Below are 20,613 nucleotides of genomic sequence, written 5' to 3' on the forward strand. Positions count from 1 at the left end.
CATTTCTCTTTCTCCCTTAAGAACCCCATCTATAACCAGGGACACGCAGAGGTTAAAAGTACGGACTCTAGGGCCAGACTGACTTCACTCAAATCCCAGCTCTACCACTTCCCGGCAAGTGGCCCTTCATTATCTGGCCCCCAGACTATCTCGTCAGCTCCATCCCCTCCACACCCCCCCTCTTACCCAGCAGCAGTGGCTTTCTTTCCATTCCCTGGAAGAAAGATGAACTTTCTCACCCCTGGCACTTTGTATATGTTGTCCTCTCCACCACAATACCTAGAGTGCAATCATTCTGTGTTGCCAGTTCAGTGCTGTCACTAACTGGCAGTGCAATTTACATCTGAACATGGCAACTCCATGAAGAAGGAGAGACTCAGACAGAAAATCTGCAGGTCTAAGGCCTCTACTGTGTTTCCAGAGAGAGAAAATGACTCTTGAGTCTTGACATGTCTCCAGATTTTGATTACACCCATCCTAATTACACAGATGGCCTCCTCTGAGGTCAGTCTCTTTCTCTCTGTTTCTCTCTTTCTCTCTGTGTATGTGTCTCTCTCTCCCATTCGCTCTCTCGCTGGGCCCATGTCTCTAGTCAGAACATTCCTAGGAAGGATCAGTGAGCTCTTTCCTCAGGGTTCTTCTCTCAGGTCCCATGCTATCAACCACCGATCCTGTCCCATGATCCCTGGATAACTAGGATGAGTGTCACTAGGGAATAAATCCAGTTCGTATTTCTTTTGTCTGCTGAGCTTGCAATTCTTCCATTTCTAATCTTGCTTCAGGCTTACAGTACCAACTGACCACTTCTTCCATGGCCAGGGGCTGCCTGGAATAGAGTCCCTGCCTGTCTCAGGCCCTACATTTGCAACAGACATAGTCCGGGAGAGCGCAGTAACTATTAAATGCACTTTATCTTTTAGAACTTTCTTTGATCAAACCAACATTCAGGGCAGAGTGCTAGGAAATGTGTTAGATGTACAGAGTTCCATTTTTGAGGCTGTTTTGAATATGGTATAATTCTGATGAGAACTGAAGGGCTTCTTCAAAGGGATTACTTGATATTTTTGTTCTTTCCCATAGGTATGGGAACTTGAGACTGGGCTCCAAGTATACCAGATTTTAGACCCTCATGGTTTCAATACTGAAGTGACTTCTGCAGCTGTCGATGAAAGTGGATTTCTTTTTGCCACAGGAGCATATAACGGTCAGGCATCGATGTCTTGATATGATGTTAAAAATAATTCCTCACATTGCATTTACATAGTTGCTTTAACAGTTTGCAGAAGTCTTTCACATATGACATCTCATCTAATCTGTGTTGCACTGACTCATCCTATCGTTCCACTTTTGGGTACCATCAGCCAAGAGACAGACATCGGATTCAGTGCTTGCTAACAATAGTTTTACCGACAGGAGATTTCTGGACCAGACAAAACATCCAGCCAACTTTGTCACATTACTCCTAGAATTCTATATTGGAGTTGTTCATATGTCTAGCCTTCTTGAGGGCATGTGCCATGCCAAACTTGAAAGGATGCCAGGCCCAGTTTGGGCTAGGCCGTTTGATGTGCCTTACACTATGGGGCACTGGTAGGACTTCCAGGAACTGAAGAGCTACAGACCGCCCTGCCTTTCACCCCACTCACGACATACTAAATGAAAGAACTGCTTTATCTAGACCATATGACCAATTTCATGCACTATTCTGAATATATTTACCCTAGGCCTATACGCATAAGCCAATTGACGACTCGAGTGAGCATCCTGATGTGTGAAAGTCTGACTTTTTTAAGTGTGAGCAGATGACAACAGCACGTGAAATAAAATCATGAATGCTGAGTTGATGGGGTATGAATAAAATGCAACTGCCCTTCACGTGGATCGGTTCTTGAGAAAGTAGTCTTAACTGTTCCATAAGCACACCCTGCATAGACATGAAATGTGGTTGTTGAAATTCTGAGCAATGTACACAATTATTATCAGGCAGAAGCATTAAGCAACTCAATATATGACTGACAATAGTATGGTTTATATGCAAGCAAGCCATATTTTACATTGTTAGTTCTAGAACCTAGAATTATTTCAGATATTGAGTTTGTCCTCCTCAAAGGTACATATGTTAAATTTATTTTATTGTGTTTATTTATTTGGAATCAGAGTCTCACCAGCCCAGGCTGGTCTTAAACTCCTGGCTTCAAGTGATCCTCCCTCCTTGGCCTCCCAAGTTGCTGGGATTACAGGAGCGAGCCACTGTGCCAGGCCCTCTCTGTTAAATTGACAGAGATCCAGGACACCCTGGGAAGTGAGATTCTCTGACTCCTAGAGAAGTTCAAACCACAAGCCACTGGTCTCCTCTCATTACCACCCACCCATCACCTAGGAAAAGCTGAGGAGTACGTCTCCCTGCTCTCTGCTCCATTAAATCTGACTGCCCAAGTCCCAAGGTAGCAAGAAATCTGGACAAGGAGATTGTCCTCTGCATAACCCAGGAATGTATGAGAACACGATAATGTCTTTTAATTGTTTCTGTGACTGTTTTCCTATAATTCCACAGAGTCCTTTACGGTAGGCACTATGATTATTCATTAAATATCCCCAGCTCCTACCACAGTGCTGGGTATATAGGGAGTATTTAATCAATGTTTAATGATGTTCCAACAAATACTGGGGGTGTGAGTGTTGCTTATGGGGAGAACCTGGTGTAGGGGAAGGAAAATAGTGCAGTGAAAACACTCTGGGTGTCGAGCAGGATTCGAGCTGAGGGATAAGAAAGCGGGTAGGGTTAAAGGAGGAGAGGAAAAGACCTGTGGTTCACTGGAGTCTGAACCTGAGGTGACCACTATAAAAGCCCACGTGAGAAGAGGATTCTCTACTCTGAGGAATGACCTAGAAATAGGCATTCCACAACTATACTGTTTATCATCCCTCTTGCCCCTTCTTCCAGGTCCCCCAAAGCAAATGAATGAAGTTAACAATAAAGAAAGTGTCTCCATCCATTTGAGCTGCTACAACAGAATACCATAGAGTGGGTGGTGTTTAAAAAAAAAAAGTTTTTAGCAGATTTATTGATAATAACCAAAAACTGAAAAAAAAAGTATTCTTCAACAGATGACTGGTTAGACAAACTGCAGCACATCAATACAGTGGAATACTGTAGTTATTACAAGCAATACAAAGAAACAAACTAGTTATATTTGCATCCGTTTGAATGAGTCTGAAAGGCACTAACAGAAGACAAAAGCCAATCTCAAAAGGTTACATATTCCATTTCAGTTCTTTTTTTTTTTTTTTTTTGAGATGGAGTCTTGCTTTGTTGCCCAGGCTGGAATGCAGGGGTGCAGGGTCTCGGCTCACTGCAACCTCCGCCTCCTGGGTTCAAGCGATTCTCCTGCCTCAGATCGAGACCATCCTGGCTAACATGGTGAAACCTCATCTCTACTAAAAATACAGAAAAATTAGCAGGGCATGGTGGCGGGTGCCTGCAGTCCCAGCTACTCAGGAGGCTGAGGCAGGAGAATGGTGTGAACCCAGGAGGCAGAGCTTGCAGTAAGCCGAGATCGCCACTGCACTCCAGCCTGGGCAACAGAGCAAGACTCTGTCTCAAAAAAAAAAAAAAAGTGAAAAGAAAAGAAAAGAAAAGAAAAACACCCGACACTTTTCTTTCACTTTCCTCCCACGTAACCAACAAAAGCACTCCAAGCTTGGCAGTTTCTTACCGGCTAGGATTCCCTCCAACTTTTTATTATCTAATAAGAGCTAAAGTCCTAAAACATGTCAGCACATTAGGAAATGTGACAGATTACTGGAATGATCTTTCACTGTGAATAATAGTCGTGGCATGGTAGCGAATATTCCCATGTTCAGGACGGGGTGTTTAGCACACTGAGAAGCGCTGGGAGAATAAAAACAGAAGAGACTCACTTTAGAGCAAAAACTTAGTAGGAGAGCCTGAGGGTAGATTTCAAGGTGTTGCCTGGTCCCGTTTATTTATTTATTTTTTTCAGCCTGTGACAAATCAAGGCATACAGGAATAAATTTCATACACAGCAAGCCTGGAAGACTCACCCATCTGAGTAGGGAATAAATATAGGATAAATTGTTGGCAGAAAGCTTTTGATCGGATGAATTTTCTCTGAGCGAAAAGCCAAGTTTTCTCTAAACCATTTTTACCCACGTAGTCTTTTTCTCTGTATGCTCAGGAACAGTCAGGATCTGGGACTTTGGCAGTGGACAGGAGATGAAAGTGTTGCCGGAGGGGAAAGACTGGAAGGAGGACGAGCACTGCCTACGACGCCTCATTTTCCTCAAGGCCCAAGAAGAACACCAGCACCTGGTCCTGGCCTTGGAGCGCAACGGGACTATCAAAATGATCCAGGTTTACAATCCCATTTCATATTCGTACTGCAGGTGCCCTTTTTGGGAAACTCAAATGAGTCAGTGGATAATCCCCACCATGTAACTCCGCTCTTGGTAGCCAGCTGAAGATCGTATTTATCCTCAGCCTTCCTGTGATGCTCCTCATTAACTTTGCCCAGGTTCAAGCAAAGAGCAAAAAACAATCGCTGCCCAGCCACCGCATGCTGCCCATCAAGCTTCCGCTGAAGGGTTAGTCAGGGTCTCCTAAGGCAGGTGTCAAGAAGGTTAAATTTATACTCAGCTGCCATCTCTGACATGCTTTATACGCTCATATGGGAAAAATTCACTGGCGGAACTGCTTTCCAGCAGGCTCTGTCCCTTATACCCATAATGCATTCAGGGATGCTCAAGTCACTTTTCCAGTTTGTCACCAAAATCGCTTTGTTTATTTTAAGGTTAATGATGCAATCTGCTCAGGGCTGTTTGGGGAGGACTGAGGTAGGCTAGTTTATTTTTCCTATGACTCTATTACCACCTCGGAATGCTAATGCCCTCTTCAAATTTATAATGAAGACTAGATCATTTATCCTGGCTATTGAGTGGATCTCACCCCATCACCTCGAACTCAAGGACTCACTGCCTTTATTATTTCCCTTTTGAAAGCTAAGATCAGAAAAGAGAAGTCTTGTATAGCACAGCAATCATGAAGCACCAGCTTACGATAACTGATGACCTAGGAATGGGGAAAAAGGAGTGAAAAATCTCCCTGATGTAATATACTCTTCTCTTGTTTGAGTAATCCAAAATGGCACTGTAGAAAGGAATTTCTTAGTAATACACTCTAATGAAACGAAATGTTGATTTTTGCTTTACAAAGTGCCATTGTTCATCAGGATGCCCTTCCTACCAGACAATGTCTGTTGTCACAAATGCTCCTTTTTTAAGGGCTGCAAAAAGTAGCACGGAACTATTCACTCACCAAAATTGTTTTTAGTTCTACTATAGCATTTTTCACTTTGATTATTCTGGTTCTGCATTTAGAACCTGCAGATTGATCTTGGTAGGAACTGAAAACCTCTCTTATTTATATTTGTATTCTTGGCCATGCCCAGAGTAGGTGCTCATTAAGGATTGAAATAACTAAAAAAATAAATAAATAAAGAACCTCTTCTAAAGTAGACAATAGTAAATCTATCAGGGATATTTGAAGAACTTTTATTAATGTTGGAGCAGGCAGCTTTATAATATAATGTTGAAAGCATATTTATTTACTTATTATTATTAGTGTATTACTATTATTTACTTTATTATTATATCTGCCTATTTGAAATAAAATAATTTGATTTACATACTTTTTTCTAGAATACTTTCATTCATTCATTTTTTTTCAATGACCAGTTACCAAATATTTGCCATGTTCCAGAAGGATATTCCCTTTCACCATGAAATGCATAATTTAATAAGGGGGCAGTGATCCACCTACTACAAGTGTTGTGAGTGCTTTCACAAAGTGTCTCAGAAGCTTGTATGGTGGGATAGTTGTCAGACTAATCTGGTAGCCAGGCCTTTTTTTTTTTTTCAACTAAAAAAGGGAACAAGCTTTATAATAAATTTCTTTCCCTAAACTCCAAACCCCATTTCTCTGTTTGCCCAGAAACTGGAAGGTAGGCAGGTGGAAGTTGGAGCAGAGAGTGGAATGGAGGAAAGATAAACCAATCCTCTATCTTCCTAGATTCCCAGCTGCCTTAAAAACAAAACCAAAAACAAAAAAACAAACAACCCCCCCCACCCCACAACAAAACCAAAAAGCCAAAACCTGCCTCAGTGATCACATTCAGTTATTCAGGAAACATCGCTGATGCATTACGAGCTGAGAAAGGTCTCCAAAGAATCATGTACTTTTAAATGTGTTCAGACAGTCCTTAACGGCTTAAATATAGTATCTCTCTTACACTTTTGTTCTTGGTTTTATTTTCTCAAGTCTCAGAAAAACGCTTGTGCAACTGCCCGCTCTGGGCACAAATCATCACTGTGCTGAATCTTCTGGGCATGATTTCCAGGCATGTAACAAGAGGGCAGACTGTAAATTGACTGGTCTATTAATACAACTTCACAGACAAGAGAAGAAAACAGCAATTCTTCTCATAATCTCAGTTTTAAGGGGATAGAATTGCATTCTGCCTATATGAAACCTTTGGCAAATTTGAGATAAATTTGCCCCCGAGCCGTTGTTGACAAAACCATAGGTTGGTGAGAGATTACTGTTCTAACATAATAAAGCACTATGGGGGTTCCAGAAAGATGATTAATTGACCCCCAAATCATTCAAATTCTAAAGACCCACTTACTTCCCTTCCTTTTATCCACAGTGCTTTATGGATCTACTCATATAGCTGTATTTGTGTGTCCTTTAAAGTAAATGATCTTTTTTATGAAGCAATTAACATAATAATGCTCTTAGCGTTATATGAACTGCTGTTTTCCTAGATAACCAATTCCTAAAGACCTACCAGCCAATTCCAATATAACATAAAAGATTTCACCAACAAGGATGAAATGTAGAAAATAAGGGTAACTTTTCACAAAGCTACTTTTACTTCTTTTAAATGTTAATATTGTATCTTTCCTACTGTTTTATATTACTATAGCCTTTCTTTTCATAAAACAACGGTAGTAGAGTTTCCCATCTCCTTCTCCCTCATGTCTTCACTTGGTAAAATTGAATGTTAATAACTCTAGGTCAATCTTCAAAAAGTGTCTTGTAAATTCTGCTGCTCTGTGAATTCAGAAAGTCTGAGAATCACTGTCATAGGAGGTTCCATTGAAACCGGTTAAGCCTATTAAAAACCACTGTCGGGCTGGGTGTAGTGGCTCATGCCTGTGATCTCAGCACTTTGGGAGGCCAAGGCAGGAGGATAGCTTGAGGCTAGGAGTTTGAGACCAGCCTGGGCAACATAGTGAGACATCATCTCTACCAAAAAATATAAAAATTAGCCAGGCATAGTGTCACACACCTGTAGTCTCAGCTACTTGGGGAGCTGAGGTGGGAGGATTGCTTGATCCTGGGAAGTCAAGGCTGCAGTGAGCCATGATTGCACCACTGCACTCCAGCCTGGACGACAGAGCAAGACTCTGTCTCAAAAAGACACACACACACAAAACAAACCACTGTCAATAACTCATACCACCAGGTGGGCACATAAATCTAACTAAGCTATTACTTAGTGTCAATATCTGGTCACTCTGGAGATACTGCTGAGATTCATTCCTTCTATCCCTCAATGGCACGAACTCTAAACAAAGAATCCACCAGTACATAGGAGTACTATTGGCCCATACTTTTAAATTAACATGGATATGAAGTAACAGAGGGCTTAGGGCAACACCTAAAATCAAGGCTTTAAAAAATGGAAAGACTTTTATCCATCAACTAGCTAAAGTCCTCATTTTGAAAATAAGAAAAATAGGGCCAAAGAAGGTATGTACCTTGCCCGAGGTCCCACAAGAACTAAGACTAGAAACTGGCTGTCTTCACTCCTAGACCAATATTCTCTCCACTTTTCCATAGCTGCTTTTCAACATAGAAAGAGTCCTGTTCTGCAAGCAAAATAATTGACCTTAAAATTTTGACTTTTATTCCCATATAACAATTCAAGAATTAAAAATTAATGGCCTCTCATCAATAATAACCAGTTAGAAAATATAAACATGGCCCAGCACGGTGGCTCACGCCTGTTATCTCAGCAGTTTGGAAGGCCAAGGCAGGCAGATTGCTTGAGGCCAGGAGTTCAAGACCATCCTGGCCAATATGGCAAAACTGCATCTCTACAAAAAATACAAAAATTAGCCGGGTGTAGTGGTGTGTGCCTGTAGTCCCACCTACTTGGGAGACTGAGGTGGGAGGATCACCTGAGCCTGGGAGGCAGAGATTGCAGTGAGCCAAAATAGCACCACTACACTCCAGACTGGGCGACAGAGCAAGGCACTGTCACACACACTCATGAAAGAAAACATTAAGATAGTACAGGTGGAATAAATGATCACATCACAATAGCAAACAAAAATATAAGGTAGCTAAAATAAACATAGCAAGAACCATACAAAAGTTGTGTGGAAATAAATCTTAAAGGATGTGAAAAGAATTTGAATAAATGGAGAGATATACCACATCCACAGATGGGATATGGCAAAGGTATCATTATTACATTCAAATTAAAAATAAAAGCTTGTCTAAAAAAACAAAGTGAAAAGACAAGTCACAGACTGTGAAAAGACCATTGCACCCCAGCTAACTGAAGAAGGGTTAGGAACCAGGATATATAAACAACCTCCCAAAATGCAGAAAAAAACCCCTGCAAATTAGAAAAATGAACAAAGGACAGGTAAGGAAATCCAGATGACTTGCAGACACATGAAAAAATGTTCAACTCACAACAATCAGGGAAATATGATTAATGTAACTAAAATGTTTAAAAATTAGTTTTATTGTTTTTAAAAATTTTTTAATTGTGGTAAATAGTTTTCATTTTTAGTATCTTTTTTATATACTTTAAGGTCTGGGATACATGTGCAGAATGTGCAGGGTTTTTTTTCCTTTTTTCTTTTTTTTTTTTTGAGATGGAGTCTCGCTCTGTCGCCAGGCTGGAGTGCAGTGGCATGATCACGACTCATTGCAACCTCTGCCTCCTGGGTTCAAGTGATTCTCCTGCCTCAGCCTCCCGAGTAGCTGGGACTATAGGCGTATGTTACCACGCCCAGCTAATTTTTGTATTTTTAGTAGAGACGGGGTTTCACCATGTTGGCCAGGATAGTCTTGATCTCTTGACCTCATGATCTGCTGGCCTCGGCCTCCCAAAGTGCCGGAATTGCAGGCGTGAGCCACCGCGCCTAGCCCGTGCAGGTTTGTTACATAGGTACACACGTGCCATGGTGGTTTGCTGCACCCATCAACCCGTCATCTACATTAGGTATTTCTCCTAATGCCATCCCTCCCATAGTCCCCCATCCCCTGACAGGCCCCAGTGTGTGATGTTCCCCTCCCTGTGTCCATGTGTTCTCATTGTTCAACTCCCACTTATGAGTGGGAACATGCAGTGTTTGGTTTTCTGTTCCTGTGTTGTTTGCTGAGAATAATGGTCTCCAGCTTCATCCATATCCCTGCAAAGAACATGAACTCATCCTTTTTTATGGCTGCATAGTATTCCATGTTGTATATATGCCACGGTTTCTTTATCCAGTCTATCATTGATGGGCATTTGGGTTGATTCCAAGTCTTTGCTATTGTGAATAGTGCTGCAATAAACATATGTGTGCATGTGTCTTTATGGTAGAATGATTTATAATCCTTTGGGTATATACCCAGTAATAGGATTGCTGGGTCAAATGGTATTTCCGATTCTAGATCCTTGAGGAATTGCCACAATGTCTTCCACAATGGTTGAACTAGTTTACAGTCCCACCAACAGTGTAAAACCTTTCCTATTTCTCCATATCCTCTCCGGCATCTGTTGTTTCCTGACTTTTTAATTATTGCCATCTAACTGGCATGAGATGGTGACTCATTGTGGTTTTGATGTGCATTTCTCTAATGACCAGTGATGATGAGCTTTTTTTCATGTTTGTTGGCCACATAAACGTCTTCTTTTGAGAAGTGTCTGTTCATATCCTTCACCCACTTTTTAATGGGGTTGTTTGTTTTTTTCTTGTAAATTTGTTTAAGTTCCTTGTAGATTCTGCATATTACCCCTTTGTCAGATAAAGAGATTGCAAAAATTTTCTCCCATTCTGTAGGTTGCCTGTTCACTCTGATGATAGTTTCTTTTGCTGTGCAGAAGCTCTTTAGTTTAATTAGATCTAATTTGTCGATTTTGGCTTTTGTTGCCATTGCTTTTGGTGCTTTAGTCATGAAGTCTTTGCCCATGCCTATGTCCTGAATGGTATTGCCTAGGTTTTCTTCTAGGGTTTTTATGGTTTTAGGTCTTACATTTAAGTCTTTAATCCATCTTGAATTAATTTTTGTATAAGGTGTAAGGAAGGGGTCCAGTTTCAGTTTTCTGCATATATGGCTAGCCAGTTTTCCCAACACCGTTTATTAAATAGGGAATCCTTTCCCCATTGCTTGTTTTTGTCAGGTTTATCAAAGATCAGATGGTTGTAGATGTGTGGCATTATTTCTGAGGCCTCTGTTCTGATCCATTGGTCTATATGTCTGTTTTGGTACCAGTACCATGCTGTTTTAGTTACTGTAGCCTTGTAGTATAGTTCAAAGTCAGGGAATGTGATGCCTCCAGCTTTGTTCTTTTTGCTTAGGATTTTCATGGCTATATAGGCTCTTTTTTGGTTCCATATGAAATTTAAATTCTGTGAAGAAAGTCAATGGCAGTTTGATGGGGATAGCATTGAATCTATAAATTACTTTGGGTAGTATGGCCATCTTCACGATATTGATCTTCCTATCCATGAGCATGGGATGTTTTTCCATTTGTTTGTGTCCTCTCTTATTTCCTTGAGCAGTGGTTTATAGTCCTCCTTGAAGAGGTCCTTCACATCCCTTGTAAGTTGTATTCCTATGTATTTTATTCTCTTTGTAGTAATTGTGAAGGGGACTTCACTCATGATTTGGTTCTCTGTTTGTCTATTGTTGGTGTATAGGAATGCTTGTGATTTTTGCACATTTATTTTGTATCCTGAGACTTTGCTGAAGTTGCTTAAGGAGATTTTGGGCTGAAATGATGGGGTTTTCTAAATATACAATCATGTCATCTGTAAACAGAGACAATTTGACTTCCTGTCTTCCTATTTGAAAGGGTATTAAAAATTAGTTTTAAAGTGTCCCATTACATATTCATCAGGCAAAACAACTAAGAAAATCAAATAATACCAATTGTTAGCAAGAATATGAAGAAAGGGGAAGTCTCATCTACTCCTGGTGAGAGTGAATATAGCTAAACACTACCTAGAGAAGTGGTTCGGTGATAGCTAGTAAAGTTGAGGATGTGCATATCTTATAGTTAGGTCATTTTACCCCAGATATATGCTCTAGAAACTGTGCCACCTGTCTGTAAAGGAAAGCAGTACCAAATTGGCATCCTGAACATCCGTCAGTAGGGGAATGGATAAATAAATTGTAGTATGTTTATATTATATGATAAAGCAGTTAAAAATAAATGAACTGGAGTTCCATGAAATAACTTGTATAAATCTCAAAAACATCCTATTGAGTGAAATAAGAAAGTTGAACATACAGTTGGACAGCATTCATAAAATGGCTTAAAGTCTGAAAGCACTATCATATATATGTAGAACATATATGTATGCACATGTAGAAATATTAAAACTTTCATGACTAACATCATATTCACATTACTGGTTACTCTAGGGAGGGAAGAAAGAGGAATTATATTAATAAGCAAGGAATAGATGGGGCTGAAAATTTGGTAAAGCTAGTGGTGGATACATCAGTGTAGGTTCTATTTTCTCTATCTCTTTAAAACAGTTCAGAATAAAGTAATTAATTGAACTTTTCATGTACTCACTGGATTTCTATTAAAGGGTAAGGAAGATGATATTTACCTCATGGTGATCTGGGAGCTGCCTGATGTTGTGCCTTTCCTACAAGATGGGAAACATGCTGTGCATCTGAGAATGTCTACTAGAGATAGGAACATGGCTATTCCTTTCCCAGACGTCGAGTTAATAGTTGAGAGGAACTTTTCTCAACCTACTGATGTAAGTTTCCTCCCTTGGTTTCTTTTTAACTTTTGCTTTTTGTTATGGAAATTTACAAACATATATAAAGGTACAGAAAATAATACAAAGAGCTTCTATGTGTTATCACTCAGCTTCAAAAACTTTCTGTTTATGGCCAGACTTATTCTTTATTCCCACCTCTTCACCATGACGACCACCAATGCATTTTTTTTTTTTTTGAGACAAGGTCCTGCTCTGTTGCCCATGCTAAAGTGCAGTGGTGTAATCACAGTTCACTGCAGACCCCAACACCTGGGCTCAAGTGACCCTCCTGCCTCAGCCCCCTAAAACGCTGGAATTACAGGCATAAGACACCGTGCCTGGCCCGCCAATGGATTTTGAAGCAAATCTCAAATACTGTGTCATTTCATCCCTTTATATTTCAGTATGTATCTCTAAACAATAATGACTATTTCAAAAATAATGCCATTATTTTCTAAAATATATTAAAAATAATTTGCAAGTAGTTGTTAATCTCATCACATATTCATTCAGTGTTCAAATTTTCCAGATATCCTTATAATTTCTTTCTTATAGTTGGTTTCAACAACCAAGATCCAAACAAGGTTTATTTGTTGCATTTGGTTGGAATAATCTGTTAAATATCTTTTTTTTCTCTCCTTGCAATTTATGTCCTGAAGAAACTGGACAGTTGACGCCATAGTTTTCCACTTTCTGGATTTTGCTGACTGCACCCTCGTGGTGTTATTTAAGAAGTTCTGCTGTGCTTCCTGCAATCTGGTAGTTAAATCTGGTGGCTTAATTGACTACAACATTGATTTTTTTTTTTCTTTAGCAAGACTCCTTCATAGGTGCTGTCCTGTATTCCATCAAGATTCTCATAATGACCGGTTGTCTTTTTTTTTGTATCTCAGCAGCCATTGATGATCACTACCTAGGTCTATTATTTTCATTCGAAGTTGTGCCATGCTGCCTTTCTGCTTCATTTATTACTGGAACGTGTTTAATGAAAACCTCTCCTTTATCAAATATTTGGTTACACTGAGGTACAGTTTATATAGAAAAGCAAACTAATTGGTGATTTGCTCCTTATATTTATCAGTTTTAAAGTGAAGAACAGGTTTCCTAGCATCTTCCAAAGGTGGTCTGTGAATTTTGTTTATTTAATATCATTATTGACTCACAAATTTAAATGTTCTTGAAGTGTCTCACTCAATTTAACTTGTTATTATTATTATTGATGCCCAAACCGTCCCATCTGAAACTGGTTGGAGCCTCTTCAGGCTCCTGAGTTCCTCCGATGTGACCTCAGGAGTTCTGGATAGCTTCCAGGTATGACAAGATTATCCAGGCTCATCTTGTACATTTTTTTCCAGATCTAAAATCCGCTGTTTCTCCAATATATTCTACTTCTTTTTAGTGGGAAATAGTATTTTTAAAAACCACAACCTGGGTTCTAGAGATGCCCACTACCACTAGGTTGGTTCTTATTTTTAGACTTTTTCAATAGACAGCTAAGAAAAAACATTTAAGAGAAAATGCACTACTATTTTGCACTGATATTCCCAATTCAAATGTAAGGTTACATGGCTTTTACTAATTTTATTTTATATCTATCTCTCGGAAAATTTTGATTTCTAATGATACAAGCATCATTACTTATTTGCTTTATGCTATTATTTATATAATGTATTCTTCTACATAATATACAGCTTCTTTATATCATTTTATATGCTATCATTGTACATTACATTATATTCTAGTTTCAGAAAACAATAAAATTACTAGGAACATGATACCTGACACAGCTCAAAATCTTGCTTTTTCTGCAGTTCTTTTTGTCCTTAGGGTATATAGCAAGTGGAATGTACTGTCAAATTACCGTGCTTTAAAATTGCTTAAAATAATTCCTTGTACCACCAACTCTATACACAGTTTAAGTTTGCTTCATTTTTAAAATGTATTGGGTTTTTAAAATTCAGTTTTGTTTTATTGTTATGTAAAACATTTATATATTTCTAAGATCAAATTACAAAACAAGTTCTATTCTGAGCCACAAAACAAAGTCTATTGTATTCCTGTCCTTTCCACCTTGTTCTCTCCTTAACCTATAGTTAACTTTTTGTTTTTAGGTTTTTGGTTTCTGTTTCCATGCTGTTTTTAAAAAAATAATCAAATACTTAGTTCCCTCTCCACCTTCTTAAGCAAATGATAGAATATTATTTACATCCTTGTATTCCTTGCTTTATTTAAGAATCTATTCTGGAGACCATTATAAGCAGTATATACAGATCTTCATCTTTCTTTTTTTTTAAATTGTGGTAAAATACACGTAAAGTAATATTTACCATTTAGACTATTTTTAGGTGTACAGTTAGCGACATTAAGCATATTCACATTGTTGTGCAACCTTCATCACCATCCATCTCCAGATGCTTTCATCGTGCAAAACTGAAACTCTGTTTATTAAACAATAACTCCCTATTTCCCCTTCCCTCCAGCTCCTGACAACCAGCATTCTAATTTCCATCTCTATGAACTTACACTGAGGATCTCATATAAACAGAAACATATGGTATTTCTCTTTTGTGACTGGTTTGTTTCACTTAGCGTGATGTCCTGAAGGTTCGTCTATGTGTAGCGTATGTCACAGCGTCCTTCCTTTTAAAGGCTGAACATTATTCTGTTGTATGCATAGAACACATGTTGTTTACCCATTCATCCATCAATGGATACTTGGATTGCTTTCACTTTTTTGCTATTAATAGAATGCTGCCATGAACATGGGTGTACATGTATTTCATTTTTCTTTTTGAAAATGCTGTAGTATTTCATATGAATAGATGTACCATTGTTTATTCAACTAGTCCCCTGTAGGTGGCCATTTGGGTTGCTTTCAATCTTTTCCAATTAAAAGTAGTGCTGCAACAAATAGCCATATATATATATTTATATTTATATGAAAAAGACTTATGATTATTTCCAAGAAGTAGTTCCTGATAACCAGAAGCCTCATCTACACCCAGCTTCCCAGAACTTAGCATTGCCATGGCAAAGAAGGCCATACACAAAATGAAAACACTAATAAGAAGCTGGAAAAAATATGTGGAACTTATATCACAAAAGGAGTGATATCCATAATATATCTTCCTAATATCTAATATACAACAAACTTTTAAAACATTAGAAGGAAAAGAACAACTTAGATAGAAAATTGACAAAAGATATGAATAGTCCAGGCGTGTATTAGCAAGATGCTCCACTCACTCATTATAAGATAAATGCAAATTAAAGTATATACATATACTTTATGAAATATATATACGTTATGATATATATATATATATGTATATATATATATATATATAGTTGGTTTCCATTTTTGACAGTGTGTCTTTGAGATAGATTCCAAGAAGAGGGATTGGTTGCTGGGTCAAAAAGTAAATGCTAATATAATCATCCTAGACATTACCAAACTCCTCTTCACAGAAGTTACACAGCTCTGCACTGCCACTAATATGTGAGACTGCCTATTTCCCCACAGCTTTGCCAACAGTGTATATTATAGTCAAACTTTTGAACTTTTTCAAATGTAGACGAGAAATCAAAACAAGTGCCTTTATACTTGAACAAGTGAGAGCAAAATAAGAAGATTTTTAAAAAGATAAAAACCTATGAAAAGAGAAAGCTGGAATTTTATTAACTGACATTGAAAAATCTAGTTAAAATTACACGATGTAAAAATAGTGAAATAATAATTGGCCAGAAAAAAATGAACAAACATTCTATGACCTTTAATATAGCCCCAAAGTTACCCTTTTTGTTAAAATATAATTTGGTATACTTTAATTTGCATGTATCTTATAATGAGTGAGTGGAGCATCTTTTTAATACACATATGGACTATTTGTTCATATCTTTTGTCAATTTTTCTATCTAGGTTGTTGTTCTTTTCCTTCTAATGTTTTAAAAGTTTGTTGTATATTAGATACATTAGAAATATATATATGTATATATAGATAATTAGGAAGATATATTATGGATATTAGTCCTTTTTGAAAAATTTCTTGGTAGCATGTGATGCTGTTTGATAGCATTTTACCCACAATAAAATTTCTTTCAAAATTGGTGTTAATTCTCTTAAACCCTGCCTCTGCCCAGTCATCTAAGTTTAGGTAATATCCTAAGTCCTTTGTTGTCATTTCAGCAATGTTCACAGCAGATTCCATCTCAAGAAACAACTTTCTTTGCTCATCCATGAGAAGCAACTCCTCATCCATTCAAGTTTTATCGTGAGATTGCAGCAAGTTAGGCCTCGCTTCTAATTCTAGTTCTCTTGCTATTTCTACATCTTCAGTTACTTCCTCCACTGAAGTCTCGAACCCTTCCAAATAATTTGAGGGTTAAAATCCTCTTCTTCCAAATTCCTGTTCATGTTGCTATTTTGACCTCCTCCCATGAATCACAAATGTCTTAATGGCATCTAGAATGGTGAATTCTTTCTGGAAAGTTTTCAATTTACTTTGAGCAACCAGATTCATCATAGGAATCACTATCTATGGCAGCTATAGCCTTACAAAATGTATTTCTTAAATAATAAGACTTGAAAGTCAAAATTTCCCCTTGATCCATGGGCTGCAGAAAGAACATTGTATTCACCGGCATGAAGACAACATTCACGTTGTATATCTCCATCAGAGCTCCTGGGTGCATTTTCAATGAGCAGTAATATTTTGAAAGGAACCTTTTTTTTTTCTGAGTAAGGTAGCTGTATATGTTGAATTCGACAACTTAATTTAACATCTCTTCAGAAAGCTATTTTTGTAATATGCTTACACCTCCTCAACAAGGCAGGCACATGTGTGCATGTCTGAGGGATGAAGTGTTTGGGGCATATGTTTGAGGCTGAAGAATAGAGAATAAGAAAACTGTACCTTTTTGTTCCTATAAAAATTTAAACCAACTGTTTTTTTAATGAGGATCTTCATTAACTTATTGATTTACTCTAATCTTAGAGTACTTTAATCAAACCATTTGCACTTTTCAGTTTTTAGAGAGATAAGTGGTCAGACACCAAAGAATGGAAGAAAACTGCAAGTTACAGCAGGACCAATTGAGAAAAGTCTTCAGTTTTTTTCTCCCTGACATTAGCAAAACAACCATAATATAATTTATTTCCTTTTTTATTATTATTAACCATAAAGCTTCCTTGCAAAAAAAAAATATAGAAGAATAGTATAGCTGGTTTATGGAATTTGGAAACAATTATTTTATAATAGAATGGAGAGATACTGTATTAGTTTTCCTCATATTGAAACAAATGTCAGTTTGGAACTGCAATTTGAATGTCATTCATTGCTAGTTTAAATGATAAGTAGGTTGTATTCTTAGCTAAAAGCCCTTTGAAATCAATATACCCAGTGACTATGTCATAATAACGTTATCATGTAATGTGCACAAAAGACAGAACAAAATGCATGTCCTCATAGAGTAATTCTAGCCTACTTCCCTTTTCAACTCTACATATCATTGGAAACACTAGGTTCAATTATATGTATTTGATATATGAAATCTTATTTATAGCTAATAAAAACAGAAAGAATATGACTGCATAGTGAGTCAGAACCAGGCAGTTAGCAAATAATTGCATAGGTACCAAAAAATGATTGCTTAAAAAAAAAAAGAAAAACTATTGTGATAAATTATAAACTATTGAGGCACAATAAAGTGCCTTTTAGGCTTTTAATGTAAATGTAAATTATCTCCAATTCTGAATCTTTATTTTTTGTAGTTATCATAATTATCATTATAGCACTTCCTTTTTGCAACAGACTTTAAAATTATAGATTGAAAGTTTGCAAAAGTCGGCAAGGCACAGTGGCTCACACCTGTAATCCCGGCACTTTGGGAGGCCAAGGCGGGCAGATAACTTGAGGTCAGGAGTTCCAGACCAGCCTGGCCAGCATGGTGAAACCCCATCCCTAATAAAAATACAAAAGATAGCCAGGTATGGTGGCGTACACCTGTAATCCTAGCTACTGGGGAGGCTGAGGCATGAGAATCACTTGAACCTGGAAGGCAGAGGATGCAGTGAGCTAAGATCATGCCATTGCACTCCAGCCTGGGCAACAGACCGAGACTCAGTCTCAAAGAAAAGTTTGCAAAAGTCAATTAGGAAAAAAATTTGATTGTGCATGGAAATCCTCTCCCTAAAACTCTTTTATTTAGGAAGCACTTTTTATTGAATACCTGCCACGTATCATGCACTGTTCTTAGCACTGGGAATGTCAAGATTAATGAGGTATAGTAACTGCACTATAGAAGTACAGCAGAGATCCTGGAGGGCTGGGGAGAGGGGAAGGTTTTTGAAGAGGATAATTGCTGAATTACAGCTAAAGAACTATCAGGAGTTAGCTTGGCGCAGATAGGCAGTTTCTAGAGGGTAGTGAAAAGACAGTGAATCTCAAGTGGAAGAGGTAATGTGAACGAAATAATGGAGGTAAAATATTGCATGGTTTGTGAAGGATAACTACAAGTATCTCAGTGTGGCTGGAGTAATACTGGGAGTAGTTAAAAATGAAGACAAACAAATAGGTAGGGACCAGACCATGCTTACAAGAATAAGGAGCTTGAGTATCCTATAACAAATGGAAGGCCATGGAAGGGCTTTAAATGAGAAATGACACGATCAGGTTTGTGTTGTGGGCAGCTCATCTTTGATGCTGCCTGGATGACAGATTTGACAGGGACAAGACTAAAGGCAGAAGATTCAGGCAACAGGCTACTTCCTGTTTTAGTTAAAAGATATAAGGATGACCAGGCTCAGTGGCTCACACCTGTAATCTCAGCATTTTGGGAGGCCAAGGTGGGAGGATCACTTCAGGCCAGGAGTTCGAGACCAGCCTGGGCAACATAGGCCCCACCTCTACAAAAAAATTTTTTAAAATTTTAAAAAATTAGTCTGATGCAGTGGCGTGCACCTTTAGTCAAGCTATTTGGGAGGCTGTGGTGGGAGGAATGCTTGAGCCCAGGAGTTCGAGGTTGTAGTGAGCTATGATTGCACCACTGCAGACCAGCTTGAGTGACAGATCAAGACTCTGTCTCTAAACAAATTTACAATTAAAAAATAATAAAAGATATAAGGTCATGACAATGGAGGTGGTGCAGAAGAAAATGTTTTGGTTTCAGGAAATAACTAGGCAGTAGAAGTAGCATAACTTGCAATTGATACCATGCAGTTGGGAGAGGAGGGCACTGAGAGAAAGGAAGGAAAGAAGGACAGTTCCAGGATTTCTAACTTGAATGATGAACTGAAAAATAGTGCTAACCAATGAAATAAAGAATACAGGCCTGGGCACCATGGCTCATGCCTATAATCCCAGCACTTTGGGAGGCTGAGGCAGGAGGACTACTTGAGCTCAGGAATTTGAGACCAGCCTGGCAACATAGTGAGACCTTGTCTCTACAAAAAAAACCAAAACATTAGCCAGACATGGTGGCACCCACCTGTGGTCTCAGCTACTCCAGAGCCCAAGGTGGGAGGATCGCTTGAGCCCAGGAGGTCAAGGCTGCAGTAAGCTGTGATCATTCCACTGTACTCCAGTCTGGGCAACAGAGGGAGATCTGTCTCTGAAAAAAAAAAAAAAAAAAAAAAAGAATAGAACAAAGAAACATGCTTAAAGGAAGTGATAAGTTACATATATTAACCTGTAAAATGTCTAAGTAAATATATAAGCCTGAAGCTTGTAGGAGAGGACTGGACTAGATAATTAGGTCATTAGCATTCAGATATTTGAAACATAATCTGAGATTCCTCAGAAAGAGTTGAAAAAAAAAAGAAAAAAGAAAATGAATTTGAGATAAACCCAAAAAATATTAATATTTAAAAGGCTGGCAGAGCAAGAGGGTACCAAGTAGAAAACAGAAAAAGAAAAGTCACAGAGACACAGCAAAACCAGCAAAGCCTGGAGTCAAGGACATCAGGAGAGTAAGGAGTTTCAGGAAGGGGAGAGCAACTGAGAGTGGTAATTGACAGCGGTAATAGACCTCTCCTCTTATTTAAATGTCACTCTTCTATGATCCTGTCAAGTCTTATGCATGCCTCCGTCCGATATAGCACTTTCACATTGCACCGTAATCAACACTTAGTGAGTACTTTAAAGTATTATGTTTCTCCAGATCACAGATGTCCTACTTGACTTTGTATTCCAAATATCTAACATAGTAGATATCTAACAAATATTTGAGGCAAAGAGGTGGAGCCAAGATGGCCGAATAGGAACAGCTCCGGTCTAGGTCTACGGCTCCCAGCGTGAGCGATGCAGAAGACGGGTGATTTCTGCATTTCCATCTGAGGTACCGGGTTCATCTCACTAGGGAGTGCCAAACAGTGGGTGCAGGACAGTCGGTGCAGCGCACCGTGCGCGAGCCGAAGCAGGGTGAGGCATTGCCTCACTCGGGAAGCGCAAGGGGTCAGGGAGTTCCCTTTCCTAGTCAAAGAAAGGGGTGACAGATGGCACCTGGAAAATCGGGTCACTCCCACCTGAG

The 20,613-nt window shown here is 38.6% G+C and overlaps 1 protein-coding gene across 5 annotated transcripts in view; it reads left to right on the top strand.

Annotated features, from left to right (window-relative positions):
- Positions 1 to 20,613, top strand: part of WDR64 (WD repeat domain 64) — a 151,496-nt gene that overhangs the window by 90,144 nt on the left and 40,739 nt on the right. For all 5 annotated transcript variants that reach the window (XR_009210759.1, XM_032136345.2, XM_058430588.1 and 2 more), the window contains 3 exons: positions 1,081 to 1,204; positions 4,200 to 4,375; positions 11,908 to 12,084. Coding sequence is in view for 4 of the 5 variants with exons in the window: in XM_032136345.2 (XP_031992236.1) it covers positions 1,081 to 1,204; positions 4,200 to 4,375; positions 11,908 to 12,084 (477 nt within the window). In the remaining variant the exon portion in view is untranslated. The remainder of the gene's footprint in view (positions 1 to 1,080; positions 1,205 to 4,199; positions 4,376 to 11,907; positions 12,085 to 20,613) is intronic.

The sequence above is a fragment of the Hylobates moloch genome, unplaced genomic scaffold, assembly GCF_009828535.3.
Source record: "Hylobates moloch isolate HMO894 unplaced genomic scaffold, HMol_V3 SCAFFOLD_18, whole genome shotgun sequence".
Classification (NCBI taxonomy): domain Eukaryota; kingdom Metazoa; phylum Chordata; class Mammalia; order Primates; family Hylobatidae; genus Hylobates; species Hylobates moloch.